Source organism: Bos javanicus, chromosome 3 (assembly GCF_032452875.1).
Source record: "Bos javanicus breed banteng chromosome 3, ARS-OSU_banteng_1.0, whole genome shotgun sequence".
Classification (NCBI taxonomy): domain Eukaryota; kingdom Metazoa; phylum Chordata; class Mammalia; order Artiodactyla; family Bovidae; genus Bos; species Bos javanicus.
Window position 1 is genome coordinate 34,879,531 of NC_083870.1, and position 18,497 is coordinate 34,898,027.

At 43.0% G+C, this 18,497-nt stretch overlaps 1 protein-coding gene across 8 annotated transcripts in view; it reads left to right on the forward strand.

Moving 5' to 3' along the window:
• The window catches only part of AKNAD1 (AKNA domain containing 1), a 52,649-nt gene extending 37,387 nt beyond the window's left edge, over window positions 1-15,262 (forward strand). For 3 of the 8 annotated variants that reach the window (XM_061410974.1, XM_061410973.1, XM_061410975.1), the window contains exons 8-14: window positions 922-1,007; window positions 6,446-6,543; window positions 10,279-10,401; window positions 10,517-10,621; window positions 12,894-12,975; window positions 14,179-14,278; window positions 14,986-15,262. In XM_061410974.1, coding sequence (XP_061266958.1) covers window positions 922-1,007; window positions 6,446-6,543; window positions 10,279-10,401; window positions 10,517-10,621; window positions 12,894-12,975; window positions 14,179-14,278; window positions 14,986-15,117 — 726 coding nt within the window. In that variant the 3' untranslated portion in view covers window positions 15,118-15,262. The other 5 variants (XM_061410977.1, XM_061410976.1, XM_061410979.1 and 2 more) reach the window with 5 other exon arrangements.
• The last annotated feature ends 3,235 nt before the right edge of the window (window positions 15,263-18,497 follow it).

The window sequence follows — 18,497 nt, forward strand, 5'->3', positions numbered from 1 at the left end:
CAATAAGAAAACACTGAAACCCTCCAAAAAATTGATGGATAAAAAAATAACTAAAAGTCACAAGTAGGGAATACGACCAATAAATAAACATATAGGGAAACACTTATTTCCTTTAACAACAGATGAAATGTTCATAACACAAGGAGCCACCCCTACTTTTTAAATGAACCAGAACATTTTCAAGAGATAATTCCTGATGCAGAGGAAGGTGTGGCCAAGCAAGCTGCCCATGTTGGCAGCATGCAGTTCATGCAGCTTTGGTGGAAAGCAATCAGGCCACGTGTATCATCACACAAACACGTTCACAACCTTTGACCCAGACACTTCCTAAGGAAGTAATTCAAAATATGGAAATGTTTTGTACACTGTACAAAACATTAAATTTGTACAATGATGCTTCTTTCTCACCATTGTTTGTAATATAAACAATATAAACAATAATTTAGGCCTCTAGACAGTCTCTAAACCTTGTTTTAATTCGCAGTTGAATACAGTGCTTTGGAAAGGCTTTTAGACTGCTGAACAGTGATCAGATTTAAATCAGTGAAGGATTTAAAAACCATCGTCGTCTCTTCATCCTCTAGTGGAGTTTGGGGTAATTCGAAACCAAAGGAAAGAGAAAAAGACGGGGTGTGTGTTGGGGGAGTGTTCTGTCATCTGTAAACTAGACTTTTAAACGTCTGGAGAAGGAAGGAAGTCAAGGCAGGGTGGAATCTTCCTTTCTGTAAGCCCTAGGCTATTACAGCACAGAAACCCCGCCCCCTCCTCCCCCAACTCTCGCTCAAGCCAGAAAGAAGAGCCGAGGCGTCCTGCGATGGTGAGTCTGGAGGGGTCCGAACGCGTGCTGGGCTGTGCCCAAGCCCCTGAGGGGTGAGTCAAATCCTCGGTCGCATCCACATCTGTGTGTGTTTTGTGGTGCAGGAGGAGCCCAGCACCGCCTCGGGGAGGCAGGACCGTGCAGAGACAACCAGTGCAAGCTGTGCCTTCTGCCTCCGCGTACTTCAGTGGTGAGGGTTCCGGGCTACTAAATTCCCAGGGTGGGTGGGAGCCTGTTCTGGGATAATAACTCCAGCGAGGATGGGCATCAACCCACTGAACGACCAGCAGCCACGAGCTAAGTTACAGAATCACAGACCTCAGGGTTGGACACAGTGGCCGCCCTCTCTCTCAACTGACAAATCCCTTTAGCCGTGGCCCTCAACTGGGGAGAGCTTCAACCTTACCGTGCACGCTCAGATGCATCAGTCGTGGCCGATTCTTTGTGACCCCATGGACTGTAGCCCTCCAGGCTCTTCTGTCCATGGGATTCTCCAGTCAAGAATACTGGAGTGGGTAGCCATTTCCTTCTCCAGAGATTCCTCCCGATCCAGGGATGGACCCCTCATCTCTTGCATTGGCAGGCGGATTCTTTACCACTTCATCATTTGGGAGGCCCTCAACCTTACCAGGGGACTTGAAAATAATGTATATGCCTCAACCCCACCTACTGTATTAGCCTCCCGGGGGTGGAGCCCTTGTGGGAATATTTCTTTTAAATTTCCCCTGACTCTGATAGGCCCCTTGGTTAAGAATCACAACTACAGCACATGGAGGGTGGTTTGGCCTGAAGGCTCCCTTTGAACCTTGCCCACCTGGGAGATTATTATACACCACTGTATACTAGCTCCCACCCTCACTACTCTCCCCTCACAATGACTGAAAAATCTTCCCTATTGGGTCTCACCTCTGTCCCCCAGTCCCACCAGAAATAAGCCTAATTCCACATCTCAGGGTTTACTTCTCCCCTATCCCTCAGCAAGAAATCATCCAGGTGACAAGCTGTAAACTGGGTAACAAAGTGTAGATGTGAAACCCTAGGGAGAGACCCTTTATGGGTTTGAAACACTCTTAGGTCAACTGTTAGTCCCCATGGATTCAGAATCATTTATTTGAAGCTTCTATCAATCAGCCAGATGTGCCTCCTCCAAGCTTCCGAGGTACAGTGGACTGAGGCCAAACCTTGACTAATTGACCTTAGAAAGGTTGAAAGTCAAGGAGGGAGGGGCAGTTTAGTTACCACAATTACGTGTGTGTAATGTACGCTAATAAAGGCAGGTGACAAGGTCTGAAAGACTGCAGTTTCCTGTTAGAAAGCATTCCAGCGTGGGAATAGGTAATTGTCATCAGGGTTCTATTGAGTTTCCACCCCCTAAAAAATCTCCATGTGTCATCTGGTGTGGACCATCGGTCTAATAAACCATCAGCTTTGACTCTCAGGGATAGAAGGGCCTTGAATAATGCCAACTCCCTCAGTCAACCCAGGCTCACTATTTTTATTTATTGAATTAAAATCTAGGTTTTGAGGTGTTTTTTTTCTTTTTTTTTTTAGTAAATATAATAAAGGGCTTCCCTGGTGGCTCAGTGGTAAAGAATCCACCTGCCAATGCAGGAGATGCAGGTTTGATTCCTGGGTTGGGAAAATCCCCTGGAGGAGGAAGCGGCAACTCACTCCAGTATACTTGCTTGGGAAATCCCATGGACAGAGGAGGCTGGTGGACTAGAGTCCATGGGGTCACAAAGAGTCGGACTGCTGCTACTGCTGCTAAGTCGGTTCAGTCGTGTCCGACTCTGTGCAACCCCATAGATGGCAGCCCACCAGGCTCCTCTGTCCCTGGGATTCTCCAGGCAAGAACACTGGACTGGGTTGCCATTTCCTTCTCCAATGCATTAAAGTGAAAAGTGAAAGTGAAGTCGCTCAGTCATGTCCAACTCTTCTCGATCACATGGACTGCAGCCTACCAGGCTCCTAGCCATGGAATTTCCCAGGCAAGAATACTGGAGTGGGGTGCCATTGCCTTCTCCAAAGAGTCAGACATGACTTAGCAACTAAACAACAGTAATAAAAACAAGTATAATAAAAAATAGTCTGACATTTTAAAAACATTCTGATTAAGCATTCAAGGTACTAGATATTTCTCTACCAAATTTATAGTCTAGACCTCACAGAACCACTTAAGTACCAATACAGGGACCAATGTTCCAGACTACATTTTCTCTTTTATAACAAACAAGTTAGAAGGTAAAACACAGCCAAGTGTAAAATCAGATCTAACAGTAAATCTATTGCTGGCAATAGGCATGGTTTATCATTTGAAATCTTGGTAAACTACATCATCCTTGAGGAATTAATTGAACAGAAGACTGTATAGACTCTTTACTCTTTTAGAAGATTAGAGTTCTCTCAGATGGAATGTATTATCTATTTAGCCTACTGATGCACATACTGTTTGAAGGATATTTATATACATGCAGATAAATAACAATTATGCTACATGTAAAATGTTTATCCCTTTATGTCTGATGCAGAATTTTGGATTTAAGAGATTTTGGATTGCTGAAAAACTTTGTCTTGCTGAAAAACTGTCTTCTCAAGTAGAGCTTCCCTCAGCTGTTTGGCAAGAAGATTTTAGTGCACAAAGAAGTTTCAAAGAGGCGGAAAAAGAAAGTCGTGTATTAGACTGAGCTCACTTGAGTGCAATCCAAGTTTTCCACTTTGGAGAGCAGATGTTCACATGCCCCAGAGGAGGAGGGTGGAGGCAGAAAATAAGGTGTGAGAAAATATGTGACTCAGGAGGAGAGCATGTTTTTCCAAGAAGCAGGAAAGTGCCTGGCTTCTCAGCCCCTAGCCTCACAGACTCCAAGCAGGGTTGGAGTCCACCGGCAGCAGGCCCAGGCACAGTTGGATGAGCCTGCATTTGCAAGCAAGGCCTGAGGCTCAAACCCCATTTCCGGGAATCAGTCTCATTCCTGACTCACTGGCTATGTCCAGGATATCTTGGGCACGGTGCCCTCCACACTAGGAATGAGCAATGTTCCCTAGGGGCTTATTACAGTATCGTAGGGGCTGAGCTAGAACTTTCTTAAGAATTTTTATCAACTAAAATCCCTTTCAAGGAGTTAGAGTTTCTGTGAAGGAGGGAGACTGACGCTACAGATGGCTGGGGGAAGTGTCCCAGTATGACTACCATAGCACATCTTTCTGATGTGGTGGCTTAGCATCGGTAAAATGAACACCACATGGTCTCTACAAACAAAGCATCACTATGAACAAAGCTACTGGAGGTGATGGAATTCCAGCTGAGCTATTTCAAATCCTAAAAGATGATGCTGTGAAAGTGCTGCACTCAATATGCCAGCAAATTTGGAAAACTTGGCCATGGCCACAGGACTGGAAAAGGTCAGTTTTCCTTCCAATCCCAAAGAAAGGCAATGCCAAAGAATGCTCAAACAACCATACTATTGCACTCATTTCAAATGCTAACAAGGTAATGCTTAAAATCCTTCAAGCTATGTTTCAACAGTATGTGTACTGAGACCTTCCAGATGTACAGCTAGATATAGAAAAGGCAGAGGAACCAGAGATCAAATTGCCAACTTTCGCTGGATCATAGAAAAAGCAAGAGAATTCCAGAAAAATATCTGCTTCACTGACTACGCTAAAACCTTTGACTATGTGGATCACAACAAACTAGAAAATTCTTAAAGAGATGGAAATACCAAACCTGCCTTACCTGCCTCCTGAGAAATCTGTATGCAGGTCAAGAAGCAACAGTTAGAACTGTTGGACCTGGAACAACGGACTGGTTCCAAACTGGGAAACGAATACATCAAGGCTGTATATTGTCACCCTGCTTATTTAACTTCTATGCAGAGTACATCATGAGAAATGCCAGGCTAGATGAAGCACAAGCTGGAATCAAGATTGCAGGGAGAAATATCAATAACCTCAGATATGCAGATGACACCACCCTTATGGCAGAAAGTGAGGAGGAATTAAAGAGCCTCTTGATGAAGGTGAAAGAGGAGAGTGAAAAAGCTGGCTTAAAACTCAACATTCAAAAAACTAAGATCATGGCATCTGGTCCCATCACTTCATGGCAAATAGATGGGCAAACAATGAAAACAGTGACAGACTCTAAAATCACTGCGGACGGTGACCGCAGCCATGAAATTAAAAGATGCTTGCTCCTTGGAAGAAAAGCTATGACCAACCTAGACCACATATTAAAAAAGCAGAGACATTACTTTGCCAACAAAGATCTATCTTGTCAAAGCTGTGGTTTATCTAGTAGTCATGTACGGATGTGAGAGCTGGACCATAAAGAAGGTTGAGCACCGAAGAATTAATGCTTTTGAACTGTGGTGTTGGAGAAGATTCTTGAGAGTCCCTTGGACTGCAAAGAGATCAAACCAGTCAGTCCCAAAGGAAATCAATCCTGAATATTCATTGGAAGGACTGATTCTGAAGCTGAAGCTCCAATACTTTGGCCACCTGATAGGAAGAGCTGACTCACTGGAAAAGACCCTGATGCTGGGAAAGATTGAGGGCAGGAGGAGAAGGGGATGACAGAGGATGAGATGATTGGATGGCATCACTGACTCAATGGACATGAGTTTGAGCAAGCTCCAGGAGATGGTGAAAGACTGGGAAACCTGACGTGCTGGCATGCTGCAGGCCATGGGGTCACAAAGAGTTGGACACAACCAAGTGACTGAACAACAATGGTCTCATAGCCTTTAGCCCCATATTTGTCATTTAGTCACTAAATCATGTTCAACTCTATGTGACCCCATGGACTGTAGCCCACCAGGCTCCTCTATCCACAGAATTTCCTAGGCAAGAATATTGGAGTGGGTTGCCATTTCCTTCTCCACAGGATCTTCCTGACCCAGGGATTGAACCTGAGTCTCCTGCGTTGTCAGGCGGATTCTTTATCACTGAGTCACCAGAGACACAGAACAAAATCCAGGACTTTTTGGATCGCTCAGCTTGTACTTTTGGATACAATCATGTGATCTGGTACCAACAGGTAGCATAGCTTCTTCCCCTGATAAGAACTGAATTTGAAGCATGAATATGAAGAAAACTCTAAGTTTTATAATTCTGTATTTCATATTTCTGATTGTGTATGTGTATATGATGACTAGATATTATCCTCAGGAAAATGAAACAGATTTAATGTTTGGTATCCATGTTCTTGGGCTTCCCTGGTGGCTCAGACAGTAAAGAATCCACTTCCAATGAGAGAGACCTGGGTCGGGAAGATCCCCTAGAGAAGGGAATGGCTACCCATTCCAGTATTCTTGCCTGGAGAATTCCATGAACAGAGGAGCCTGGCAGGCTATAGTCCATGGGGTTGCAAAGAGCCAGGCACGACTGAGCGTCTAATATACACACACATACATGTTCTCACCAGGCCAGATTGTGCTGGGTGCACTTTCTCATCAGGAAAGCTCTCAAACAGGCAGGCAGAGGGTTGAGGGTTGGCTGTGTTGAGAATGACATACATCCTCCATCGTTACTGGCTCTGACCTAAGAAATTTCACATTTCACTTTTACCAATTCCTTCACTATCTCTATTAGCAGTGTACTAAATGTTAATGGAATCTTATGCATCTTTTTTAGGAAGCAAAAAATGGAAAAAAAAGATCACAGAGGAATTGACTGTGGAAGGTTTCCTATTTTCATTCAAGACAAGATGCTGCACCCAGATTCAGTGCTGGGTAAGCTGAGGGGTCTAGGGGCAGTCGTCATGGTTCCGGTCCCTCTTTGGGTTCTGCTCACTATGGGCAGAATACCTGCTATGCTAAATAGCTTTACCTAGACTAGGGTGTTGCATGTTAATTTTTGTTTTTGCAAAATGTAAAGAATTAGTAATGAATTGATTCAGGCGAGATGTGGTCAAGCAGCGTGAAAGTGCCCACACCTGTCTCTGCCTGAAGTCGCAGGGCTCCATGACTCAGTCACGAGGTGGTCTCAGTTCTGTGCGGCAGCCCCCCAGCATGAACCAGAATCTGCACCTGAGGAGCTCACCCACACGGGAGGTGCTGAGGACTTGTCCACATACATTTCATAGGAGCAGAAAGAGTGGAGAGGAGACCCAGAGAGCACCAGTGCATGGAATTCAATGATTTTTAGTCATAGGGACCTTTCTCCGAAGATAGTTTAAGCAGAAAAATAACCGCTGGCAGGACTGCTCTGTATGAAGAAGAGATGGGGCTGAGGCCTGCAGCTTAGGCAGCTATGAGGGAGAAAATCAGCACCCAAGCCTAATCTACCCAGTTCATACAGGAGGAAACGGGGGGCCAGAGAACTAACCAGGCTTGCTTACATTCCCATAGTCTGATAGCCAAGAGCCTTTTCTTCAACTCGGTATTATTCCTACTCTGTCACATGTAGCTCTATTTCTTCTCTGTAGAAGACACATTTTCTAATAATAATAATAGGTTTCACTGACTGAACACTTACTCTATACACCAGAACCGAGCAGAGATTTTCAAAGTGTGGTCAGAGGGTCCCTGGAGGGCTGTGAGGTCCTCTTTTTTCCCTGAAAGAACAATATTGCAACAGGTTGAATGGAGACACACCTGTGGAAGCCAGCTGCCTTCGGTTAAGCCAGATAGTCCAGGTATTTGCCAAAACACAAAACACTGCTGCTCTTCTCACTGGTCACTGATTTTTAAAATTTTCAAAATAGCTATTTTCATAAAAAATGTTATTTTGTGAACATGAAATGATTATTGTTTTTAAAGTATTTTTTTTAATTTCTCAATTTAAAATTCTAAGAAAAAACCCTTGGGACTGCTCATTCAGTCTTCAGTTTAGTCACTCAGTCGTGTCCGACTCTTTGCGACCCCATAAATCGCAGCACACCAGGCCTCCCTGTCCATCACTATCTCCCAGATTTCACTCAAACTCACGTCCATCGAGTGAGTGATGCCATCCAGCCATCTCATCCTCTGTCGTCCCCTTCTCCTCCTGCCCCCAATCCCTCCCAGCATCAGGGTCTTTTCCAATGAGTCAACTCTTCGCATGAGGTGGCCAAAGTACTGGAGTTTCAGCTTTAGTATCATTTCTTCCAAAGAACACCCAGGGCTGATCTCCTTTAGGATGGACTGGTTGGATCTTCTTGCAGTCCAAGGGACTCTAAAGAGTCTTCTCGAACACCACAGTTCAAAAGCATCAATTCTTCAGTGCTCAGCTTTCTTCACAGTCCAACTCTCACATCCATACATGACCACTGGAAAAACCATAGCCTTGACTAGACGGACCATTGTTGGCAAAGTAATGTCTCTGCTTTTCAATATGCTATCTAGGTTGGTCATAACTTTCCTTCTTAGGAAAATCTAAATGATTCTACAGAGTAAAAATGACTTGAAATTTATAAATAAATACTTCTCTACGGCAACCCACTCCAGTGTTCTTGCCTGGAGAATCCCAGGGACGGGGGAGCCTAGTGGGCCTCCGTCTATGGGGTCGCACAGAATCGGACACGACTGAAGCGACTTAGCAGCAGCAGCAGCAGCAATCCATGTTCAACCAGCTGAATGTTGTATGACAGTTCTCCAGTGCAAGAAGATAGACTTTTAGTGCAGGTATGAAAAACACCACATATTATGATATATGAAAATGTTAGTCACTCAGTGTGTCTGACCCCATTGACTGTAGCCTGCCAGTCTCCTCTCTCTATGGGATTCTCTAGGTAAGAATACTGGAGGGAGTAGCCATTCCCTTCTCCAGGGCATCTTCCTGACACAGGAATCGAACTTGGGTCTCCTGCATTGTAGCATCTGAGGTACTAAAACTAGAATAAACAAAAGCTCTTTAGGGTCCTCAATTTTAAGAGTGTAAGAGGGTTCGGAAATCAAAAATTTGAGAATTGTTGACATATAGTATATATCACTGAATTATCATAATACCCTAAAAGGTAGGAATTATTGTCTTTATTGTATAGATAAGTAGGAATTAAGCAACTAGGGTCAAAGAGCCTGGTGTATTACCTATTGCTATGTAATGATGTATCCCCAAACTTAATGGCTCAAAACAACAAACATTTGCTATCTCATTGTTTCTGTGGGCCAGGAATTTGGGAGCCATTTAGCTGGGTGTTTCAGGCTCAAAGTGTCTCATGAGGCTGCAGTCAAGATGTTGGCCAATACTACCATCATCTGAAGGCTTTAATGGGGCTAGAGAATCTGCGTCTAAGGTTGTTCTCACACATAGCCATTGGCCAGGGGTCTCAGTTCCTCGCCAGGGGGGCCAGTAGGCTGTTTGAATGTCATTATGATCTGGTAGCCTCCTTCCCCCAGGCAAGTAATCTAAGAGAAAGACTGAGATGGAAGTTTCAATGACTCTTACAACCTAGTTTTAGAAGTTACACATCATCATTACCACTATATTCTATTTGTTAAAAGCAAGTCACTAAATCCAACCACAATTGAGAGAGGAATGAGGTTCTATCCTTTGAGGAGCATGTTAGAGTTTGTGACATATTACCAACCATCACAGTCAGTACGTAGCAGAATCAGGCTTCAAACTCAGGCCTACGTTCTTTCCCTTGTACAACACAGCCAGCCCAGGGTGTACATCATTCTTCCTCTATTTGTAATTTCCTTGAGTTCTGAATTAGAAGGCATTCAGTGACTACTGACTGAGACTTGGGGAAGGGAAAAAACCTTCCTAGAGCTCACTCCATTTGTGATTTACACTTTGGTAGACAATGTTACAATGAATGTAACTGTGAGTGCAGCAAGGCAGGCATTAATAGCACTGGCAGCAGTTTTGTCCCCCAACCCCTTCTCTGCTGGAATCGAGATGTTGCTTGGACACCTGAGTGTGACATACTCACCTGCTGGACCCAGGCTCCCATGCTCTGGCCTTCCTGGAGAGCGCCACTGCCCACAGCCAGCCAAACAAGACCCAGACCTGCACCAGATACACATGCTCTCTACTACTAGCTTCTCTGTGGTTCTGATGAGGGCAAAGCTATGATTCAAGTTCCCATATGGACTTATGAATGTGTTGTAGAGGAAAACCATCTTTCCAGTTGCCTGGATAATAAGCTCTTGGCCACTGTAGGGTCTGAGAAGAAAATGTGGATGTATCAGGGCAAATCTTGAGAAATAATTACAAATGCGAGATGGTCTGATAATTCAGTGGGCCAAATTCTCACAGATCCATCCATTAGAAGACCTACATGTGCTGGGCAAATCTTGAGACTTTCCTATCAGAACTGATACTTATCAAAACACCTCTCAGTTGTCATAAGGCGGGGGGGGCGGTGTCCAAAATATCACCCCTAGGCTGGCAACCTGTGTGATAAATTTCCCCCAGGGAAAATTGAACACTCTGGGGCTAATGCATATTTTGCATGATCAGAGCTCTACTGTCCAAAGCACATTTTAGGATTATAGTAATAAAAACCTCACACTTCCTTTGCATAACTTGGGCTTTTTCAGGTTCTGATACAGGATACAGCTGCTGTTCTGCATCTTGGATTGGACTGCAGAGTAGTAAGTGTGAGAACTGTGGCACTAAGATTCTTAACTCGCAGAGAGTCTGCAGGAAAGAACCACCTAAAGGTGAAAGCGACTGGGCCACCTCAGGATAAAAAAACAGGCTGTATCTGGTTCTCTGTAAGTGAGCACAACGGTTGTTTGCAGGCAATGAGTTGCATTTTTAATCTTTTCTTTTCAGAATTTCATTATAGATACAACACCCCAGGACAGAATTTCTTTAATCATACAGAAAGAAGTGCCTTTGCTCAGCTCCGCTATTTAAATGAAAATAATTCTTCACCGAGTAAGTACATCTCCTGCATGATCCCATCGTTGTAAATAACCTAGACTCCCTCCATGGGAGACACATGTCACACTGGCCACTGTTACCATATGCTGAGCACCTGCTAAGTCTGCTGCCCGGTCTCCAGCACTCATCTGACACTTCCACATCCAGCCCGACACCGGGATGGCAAGGGGCTGGGCTGGTAGATATGCAGTCCTAGCAGTAAAGGACTTTGAAGTACGAAGTGCTATACCAGTGTAATCTGGCAACAAGTCATAAATATTTGATGAGCAAATGACTAACGGCCACTATTATTGTTATTATTCAGAAGGGGGAAAAGCTTTAAATATATCCCCAGTAAAAGTCAGTATGTAAAGAAATAGACTATTTTTACACTCCTTAAATATCATGTTGCTAATTTCAATGCAAAATTTTGCTGTCTTTGGAAATACCTAAAATCCCACAAACATTTATTTATAAAGATGAATAAGACAATGGCTACCTCCTCTCAAGGAGTTTACAACCTGTTGAAAAAAAGGAACTCATACTCTAATGAGGAAAGTTCACGGCAAGATGTGGTTAAGTGCTAAGAGAGCAGAGTGGACCAAGGGAACACAAAGTGGGGAGGGCACACCCTTGTCTTGCTTCTGGAAAACAACCGGGTCTGGTTCTCCGACATCCTTTCCTCATGGGTGAGTTCATACCTTCAGAGCTCTTTCCATTGCTGGGGACAGGGCACCAGAGAGAATGCTTCTGACCTTTCACAGTTGCGATGCCCAAGACTAAAGAATTGTGTTTAGCAGACTGACCTCAGCTGTGTCTCCCCTACCCACCCCCAGCTGCCCAATCCTCCAACTGGATGTGTTCTGTTGAGGTGACAGTCCCTAAGACTCCACAGAAGCAACAGGCACATTTCTTTACTATCTCCTTGGTTTTGGGGTCAACAGCACATGAGACTTCTCATTCTAATATATGAATGAGGAAAGCAATTGAGTCGTTTGAAAAGTGATGTTGAAACGCCATTAGTAAATGTACAGTGGCCAAGAGGGTAGAAGTCTCAGGGAGGCGTCTTTTGTTCAGTGTTTAAGAGACCCTCCAGAAAGGACAGAAAGTGGAGCAGGCTGTTGCAGGAGGTCGTGAGTTCCACCTGCAGGCTGAGATACACGGTACTTTGTCAGGATGTTGTACATCTGTAGACTGAATGAGAATGGGACCAGATGACTCTATAACCCTTTCCAACTCTCAGTTTCTACAAATAAAGAATGAGATGACCAAGGAGTTAAGACTGAGGTCATTAGTACCACTGTTTGTCATGACAAGTAAGTCAGGGTGCAGTGTGACTAAATTTGGACTTTCTGGCTCCTGCCTTGCCTTCCACGTCTGAGGGATAATCCCTCCCTGTCCCCTTGTCGAGTGGGACCCTCCTGAGAGGGAGTGAAGCCGAGATATTAGAGACCAGTGGATATGGCAGGAGACCAAAGGAGAAAGAAGGAAAACAGAGAAGAGAGGAGAGGCAAGAGAAGGGGGGAAAGGGAGCCTCAGTGACAGAGAAAGCAGATTTGTTGGCCACTGTGCTTCCGGGGTGGCTTAGTGCAAAGGAATCCACCTGCCAGTGCAGGAGACACAGGAGACATGGGTTTGATCTCTGGATCGGGAAGATCCCTTGAGGTAGGAAGTGGCAACCCACTCCAGTGTTCTTGCCTGGAAAATTCCATGGACAGGGTAGCGTGGTAGGCTGCAGTCCAAGGGGTTGCCAAGAGGTGGACGCAACGGAGCACACACACGCTTTGCCTCTCTTCCCTTCCCTGGAGCTCTTCATGTCTCCCATGGTGACTTTCTTACATTTATCTTATCTGTTTAGTCTCTATTTTCTAGGATTGTCTTAGTAACATAATTTTTTAGTTTCTGACTCCTAGAATCCTTGCTCCTAAAGTAGAGAGGACTTTAGAAATCCATTTGGTCCAAGCGCTTGGAAAATATCATCCCTCCATTTGCCAGATGAAGAAGTTGAACCCATAGATATGCCCAGGTCACCCAGCTAGCACCAAAGGAACTTAGACTCCTGGTTTCTTGTCTGCTAATAAAACTCCTTTTAAACGTTGAATTTCTTTTCTTGAATTCAGAATACTCAATGGCTACTTTCCATGTTCCCTAGGTCTATTTCCTTATTAAAACTTTATGAAATATTTCACTTATACAGAAAAGTTCAGGAAAGGATAGACATATACCCACCATTGGATTTGGGGATCATTTTTGTGCTCTGAATCTGACCACAGCTAACATTTTTCAGCTCATTCAAAACCAAAATGGATCTGTTTCCAAAAAGCAAATCCAAAATCCTCTAATGACGGATGTGAACCCATATCAAGAAAGTAAGTATGATGAACAAAATGACCACCCATTTGGTGTATGCAGTGTGCTTAGTGCACTATTGTCTGCCCATGATCACCTACAGCAGCGGTCCCCAACCTTTTTGACATCAGGGGCCAGTTTTGTGCAAGACAGCTTTTCCATGGGGGTTCCGGGATGATTCAAGCACATTTATTGTGCACTTTATTTCTATTATTATTACATCAGTGCCACCTCAGATCGTCAGGCATCAGATCCCAGAGGTGGGGGCCCCCTGACCTAGATCTTAAGTAGTAGTCAGGATTCAAACCTATATCTGGCTAGTATTTCAATCATTCAGTTATTCTTTCAACAAATATTTGAGTGTCAATAGCAGGACATTGTTCTTGTCCTGAGGACACAGTGACAAAGTCAACTACTGTCTCTGCTCTTACTTTTTTGGTAGAGGAAAAGGGGGCATAGAGTACTATTACCTAATACGGCGGTTTAGAGAAGCTGAGTTCCAAAGAGTAAGTATGAATGAGTCAGCAAGGATGGAAGAGCACAAGCGAAGAAATGCCAGTCTGAGAGAGCCTCCTGGTGTGGAAAAGCCCTTGGCAAGTTCAGGAACAATGTGGCAGGAGCCTAAAAGAGGGCGAGGCAGTGGGGCAGGATAGGTGAGGGAAGGCTGGTGGGATGGGCATGGCCAGGCTGTGCAAGGGCTTGTCGGCTGCAGGAAGGAGTCTCAGGTTTAATGGGTAGCCAATGAGAATTTTTTTTTTTAAACCAGAGTGTTTTTTAAAGCTTCCTCGTGTTTTAAAAGATCACTCTCACTACTAAGGGAGAGGGAATGGATTAGAGGAGTCAAGGACTGGAGCACAGAAGCCAAATAAGAGACCAGTACAATAAGCCAGGTGGGATGATGGCAGCTTAGCTAAGGGTGGTAGAAAAGGAAAGAGAGAAGACTAGTATTTAAGAGCTATTTAGGAGGCAGACTTGACAGTGTAGCAGAGTTCAGGCTGTGCAGTCACACTCATTCAGTGTGAACCCTACTACGCACTGCCTGGGGCCGTGCAGTGTGTATGAATACAGCCACCGGGGAGTTCTTGGGTTTGCATCTTGGTTCTGTGTCCTTGGGCAGATGGCGCACCAACTCCTCACACACACACACACACAGCCATTACTGAACCACAGAGTTGAAGAGGGTGCTTTACACAAGTATCAATGTGCTTTTGCCTTTCTTACAGGTCAGACCTTGCTACACTCTCCCCCTATTCCCACTCCTGCAGGATTTCTGAAAACACATCCTCCAGCAACGTTAGCAGTAACAAAGAAATGGAATCTGAGGTGAGGACCTTGCAGCTTGTGAGTTTGGTCTTCGTAACTACAAAACTGATGGCTTTTACATTATTACAGTATGAGAGCATCAAAAAGTGTTCTGCTGAAACAACTTGTGCTCAGCACTAACATAAAGACACACAGCCTGAGCAGCCACATGGTTTGTGTTATTCCTAAATTGGTTCCCAGGGAAATTTCCTGAGAAAGTGTTTTGTGGGTGGTGCCTCAGCTCTAGGATTTCCCAGTGTGCCGTTCACAAGTTTGTTCCAGTGACACTGGGGTTAGAGCTGCCAGCAGTTTTGTTCTCAGTCAGGTCACTTTCAATGTCGCCACAAGCACGCGCCACATCCCTGTGTGCCCCTCAGCGGCTAGGGGCCCTAAATCCCCTTCAGTGCCCCTCATCCCAAGAGTCTTTCTTCCTTCTCACAGATCTCTTTTTCCACAGCAGGGAAACAGCCCAGCAGGTTGCTGACCTCATCCTCTGATTCATGCTCATCAGTCACGTGTTTATCTTTTTTTCTGTCCCTTTCTCTACAAAATATATTCCATCTCACACTGGTTTCCTAGGAAACCAGCTCTCAAAAACAGAAATAGACTGGGTGGAAAACAGAATACTCCAAAAATTCCACTTTGCAATGTTTAATAATGAGATAACCCAATTACCAGGAGCAGTAGTAAATTTCTGTAACCAAAATGTGTGGACTTTTCCTCTGTAGATTTTAAACTCGTCTTTGGATCATGCCCTAAGGACAGCAACCATTCTGAAACAAACTACTGATCAAATGATTAGAACTATTGCAGAAGATCTTGCCAAAGTACAAAGATGGAGGAAGAAGTTGAAATACTAGTTTGACTCAAGGCAACCAAGGATTAAAAAAAAATGCAGAGAAAACTTGGTCTTCCCTCCAAAGGTATTTTACTTATTATACAACTTATGAAGATGACTTTCTAGAGAAAACATCAAAATTGAAAGAAATGGGGGACAGTTTTTTTTTAAAATGGACCTCTGAAAAATCTTCTTAAAAATCAAAGTCAACACATATTTAAAAATAAATGTTACTAACTCATAATAAAAGAAATGAAAACAGAAACATATACTTTTACCTGTCAGTATGGCAAAAACTAAAGTTTGGAAAACCCAGGCTATGTCAGGGAAGATGGGGGAGATGAGTACTCTCATACACTGCTGATAGAAGTACATATTAGTGCAATTCTGTTGAAAGGCAACTCGGTAATTGCTACCAAATTCTACAAATTCTGGAAGTATTTACTTTCTGAGCAGCAATTCCACTACTAGGATTTTGCTTTATAAGTCACTCAAACAATATGTCACATGTGTATGAGGATGGCCACTGATGGGAAGGGCTCACAAATGGAACACATCTAATACCCTCTATGATGATTCAAAAACAGTGACAGTCAGGACTTCTCTGGTCATCCAGTGGCTAAGCCTGAGCTCCCAAAACAGGGGGCCTGGGTTCGATCCCTGGTCAGGGAATTTGATCCCACATGCCTCAATCGAAAGATTCCTGCATGCTGTAACTAAAGATCCTGCATGCTGCAAGGAAGATCAAAGATCCCACATGTGGCGATAAAGACTTGGAGCAGCCAAATAAAGGTGAAATTTAATTTCAAAAATGACAGTCATACAGTTAATTCTCTGCAGCCACTGAAAAGAATTAGGTGTATAATCTGTAAGATAGTGAAGAAAAGCAAGCTAATAAGAAATATGTGTGACTTCATTTGTTTTTCAAAGAGCATATACATTTTCTGGAAAGATACACAAAAATATTCAGTGGGCTTTAGGAAATTCAACTGGAAGCCTCAAGAGAGGCTCTTTTCATTTACTTTCAGTACTTAATGAAATTCTTATGATTGTTTTATATATTATTTACTTAGAGATATCCTGAAGTCAGAAATATGGAAAAATAACTGTCCTGGATTAATGAAACTTACCTAGGCCAAAACTGCATGCAGGGATTAAGTCCTGATTTGCTGCTTTTAAGGACTGATGCTCAACCTCCGTAATGACAGAGTAGCAGGTTACTGGCTCTTTCCCTCTTTCCTGGGAGTGAGTGAGTGAGTGAGTGAGTGAGTGAAGTCGCTCAGTCGTATCCGACTCTTTGCAACCCCACGGACTGTACTACTTAAACTTTTGGGGATTCAACCCTCTGAGAATTCGATGAAAGTTAGGGAGCCTCCCTGCCCCATGCTCCTCTAAAAGTAATATGAACATGCATGATTTTGCATACAATTTTTTAAAGTTCGGGCAGACCTGAAGCAAATCCATGGCATCCAAGTTAGAAGGGACTGCCATAATGAATGTCCCTTACCCCACAAATTAACCTTTATAGAAACTTACTATTGTAATTATTTAAAAATATGACCCATCCCTGCCTTATTAAACCATATTCCAAGTGTAATTTATATTTCCTTGATGAGTATCATTATAAACAATCACCGAATTGTCTAATCCAAGAAACAGAAATCGGGCTATGTCCTTAAGGAATTCTGGGAGAGAGCTAGACTCTGATTTACAAGGATAATTTTATATTTACTGACTCAATAGTTTTTGGCTATCTCCTCCCTCATGAGACTTCTTTGACAGATCTCTTCTAATTCTGCTGCAATAATAAGCCAGAAGAACAAGCTTCTAAAGTAAAAGTAATTGTATCTAGGACTTCCCTGGCAGTCCAGTGGTTAAGACTCTTTCAATTCAGGGGGCACAGGTTCAATTCCTGGTCAGGGAACTAAGATCCTGCATTTTGAGTGGTATAGCCAAAAAATTAAAAAAAAAAGTAATTGTGTATCTAATGCTGAGTCCAGGGACTCAGCAGCATGAGTGGGACTCTTGGTAGAAGGCATTTACTGTCTGAGTCAACTATTAGATTTTACAAATGAAAATTCATCTAACATTCCTTTCAATTGTAATCTTAGTGAATTATTTAAAATAGACCAAATTCATACTAAATAGGAATATATATTTATATTTAATAACCAAAATGTTGCTTTGGTAGTAGAACTTTTACTGTGGGAGGAAAACATTTCTTGTTCCTTTGATTTTAAAAGAAATCCACCTGCATCCTGAAGGGACTCACAAAGGGTACAAATACTTATAGCAGAACTGAGTTATGGAAGCATCACAAGTTAACAAACACACCACCAGGATCTGGCCTGCTTGGATTTAGCTCAAATTCAAGAATTTTTGTGAACTGCTGTTTTTATTTAATTTTTGTGAGTATGACTGAATGATATGAATCCACTACACTTTATAAACCAAGTACATCTCAACAGGAAGCAAAAATGTGCTTCATAGATTGTGAGTCAATCATTTCAATTAGGAGCAACAACAAAAGTGTTTTTCAGGGTCTTTGTACCAGAATCTGCAAAAAAAAAAAAAAAAAAAATCCCCAAATCTGGGTGGGGAATCAGTTTATATTAGGAATTTATGTGTAATGACCTTACACCTTCAAATTCAGTAAGAAATTCAAGAAACAAAGGGGTCTCTCCAACTCTAAGTCTAAAATGTATATGAAACGTAGGCCTACAGGATCTTTTATCAGAGTGACAGGACACAGGGACCACTGCGGTCTGAAGTGACTGGATGGACCAGCATTTGCTGTCATCACACTCTTAGTTCCGTTTGTTACAGGGCATTGGATTAGTGTGGATCTGTTCCATACACGTACTAACCCTGGACAGATAGCTAGCAAGGCATATGAAGATCTCAGATAAAATGCAGATGCCAAAAGATTAGCCTTCTTACTGGCAGTGTACTGTTCTCACGCTCAGCATTCAAAGAAAGCTGTTTATTAGACTGGTGGTTGCCAAGGGAGAGGGGGTTGGAGGAGGGACAGAGTGTTGGGACTGGCAGATATGAGCTTTTATGTAAAGCATGGATGAACAACAAAGTCCTACTGTATAGCACAGAGAACGATATTCACTATCCAAAAGAAGTGTACATGTATGCACAATTCAATCATTTTGCTGTACAACACCACTAACACATTGTAAATCAACTATACTTCAATTAAAAACAAACAAAAGTTTATTAATGTCAAACCTTTCCTCTCCACATATACATGTCATCCAGGTTAAATTATATAAACTTTTTGTACCTTAGCTTTCCTAAGCTTTAAAATGGAGATGATAATAGTGCCTATTTTCAAAGGATTAAATGAGGAGATTAAATGATGTAATATAAGCACTTAAAAACTGCCTCACATAT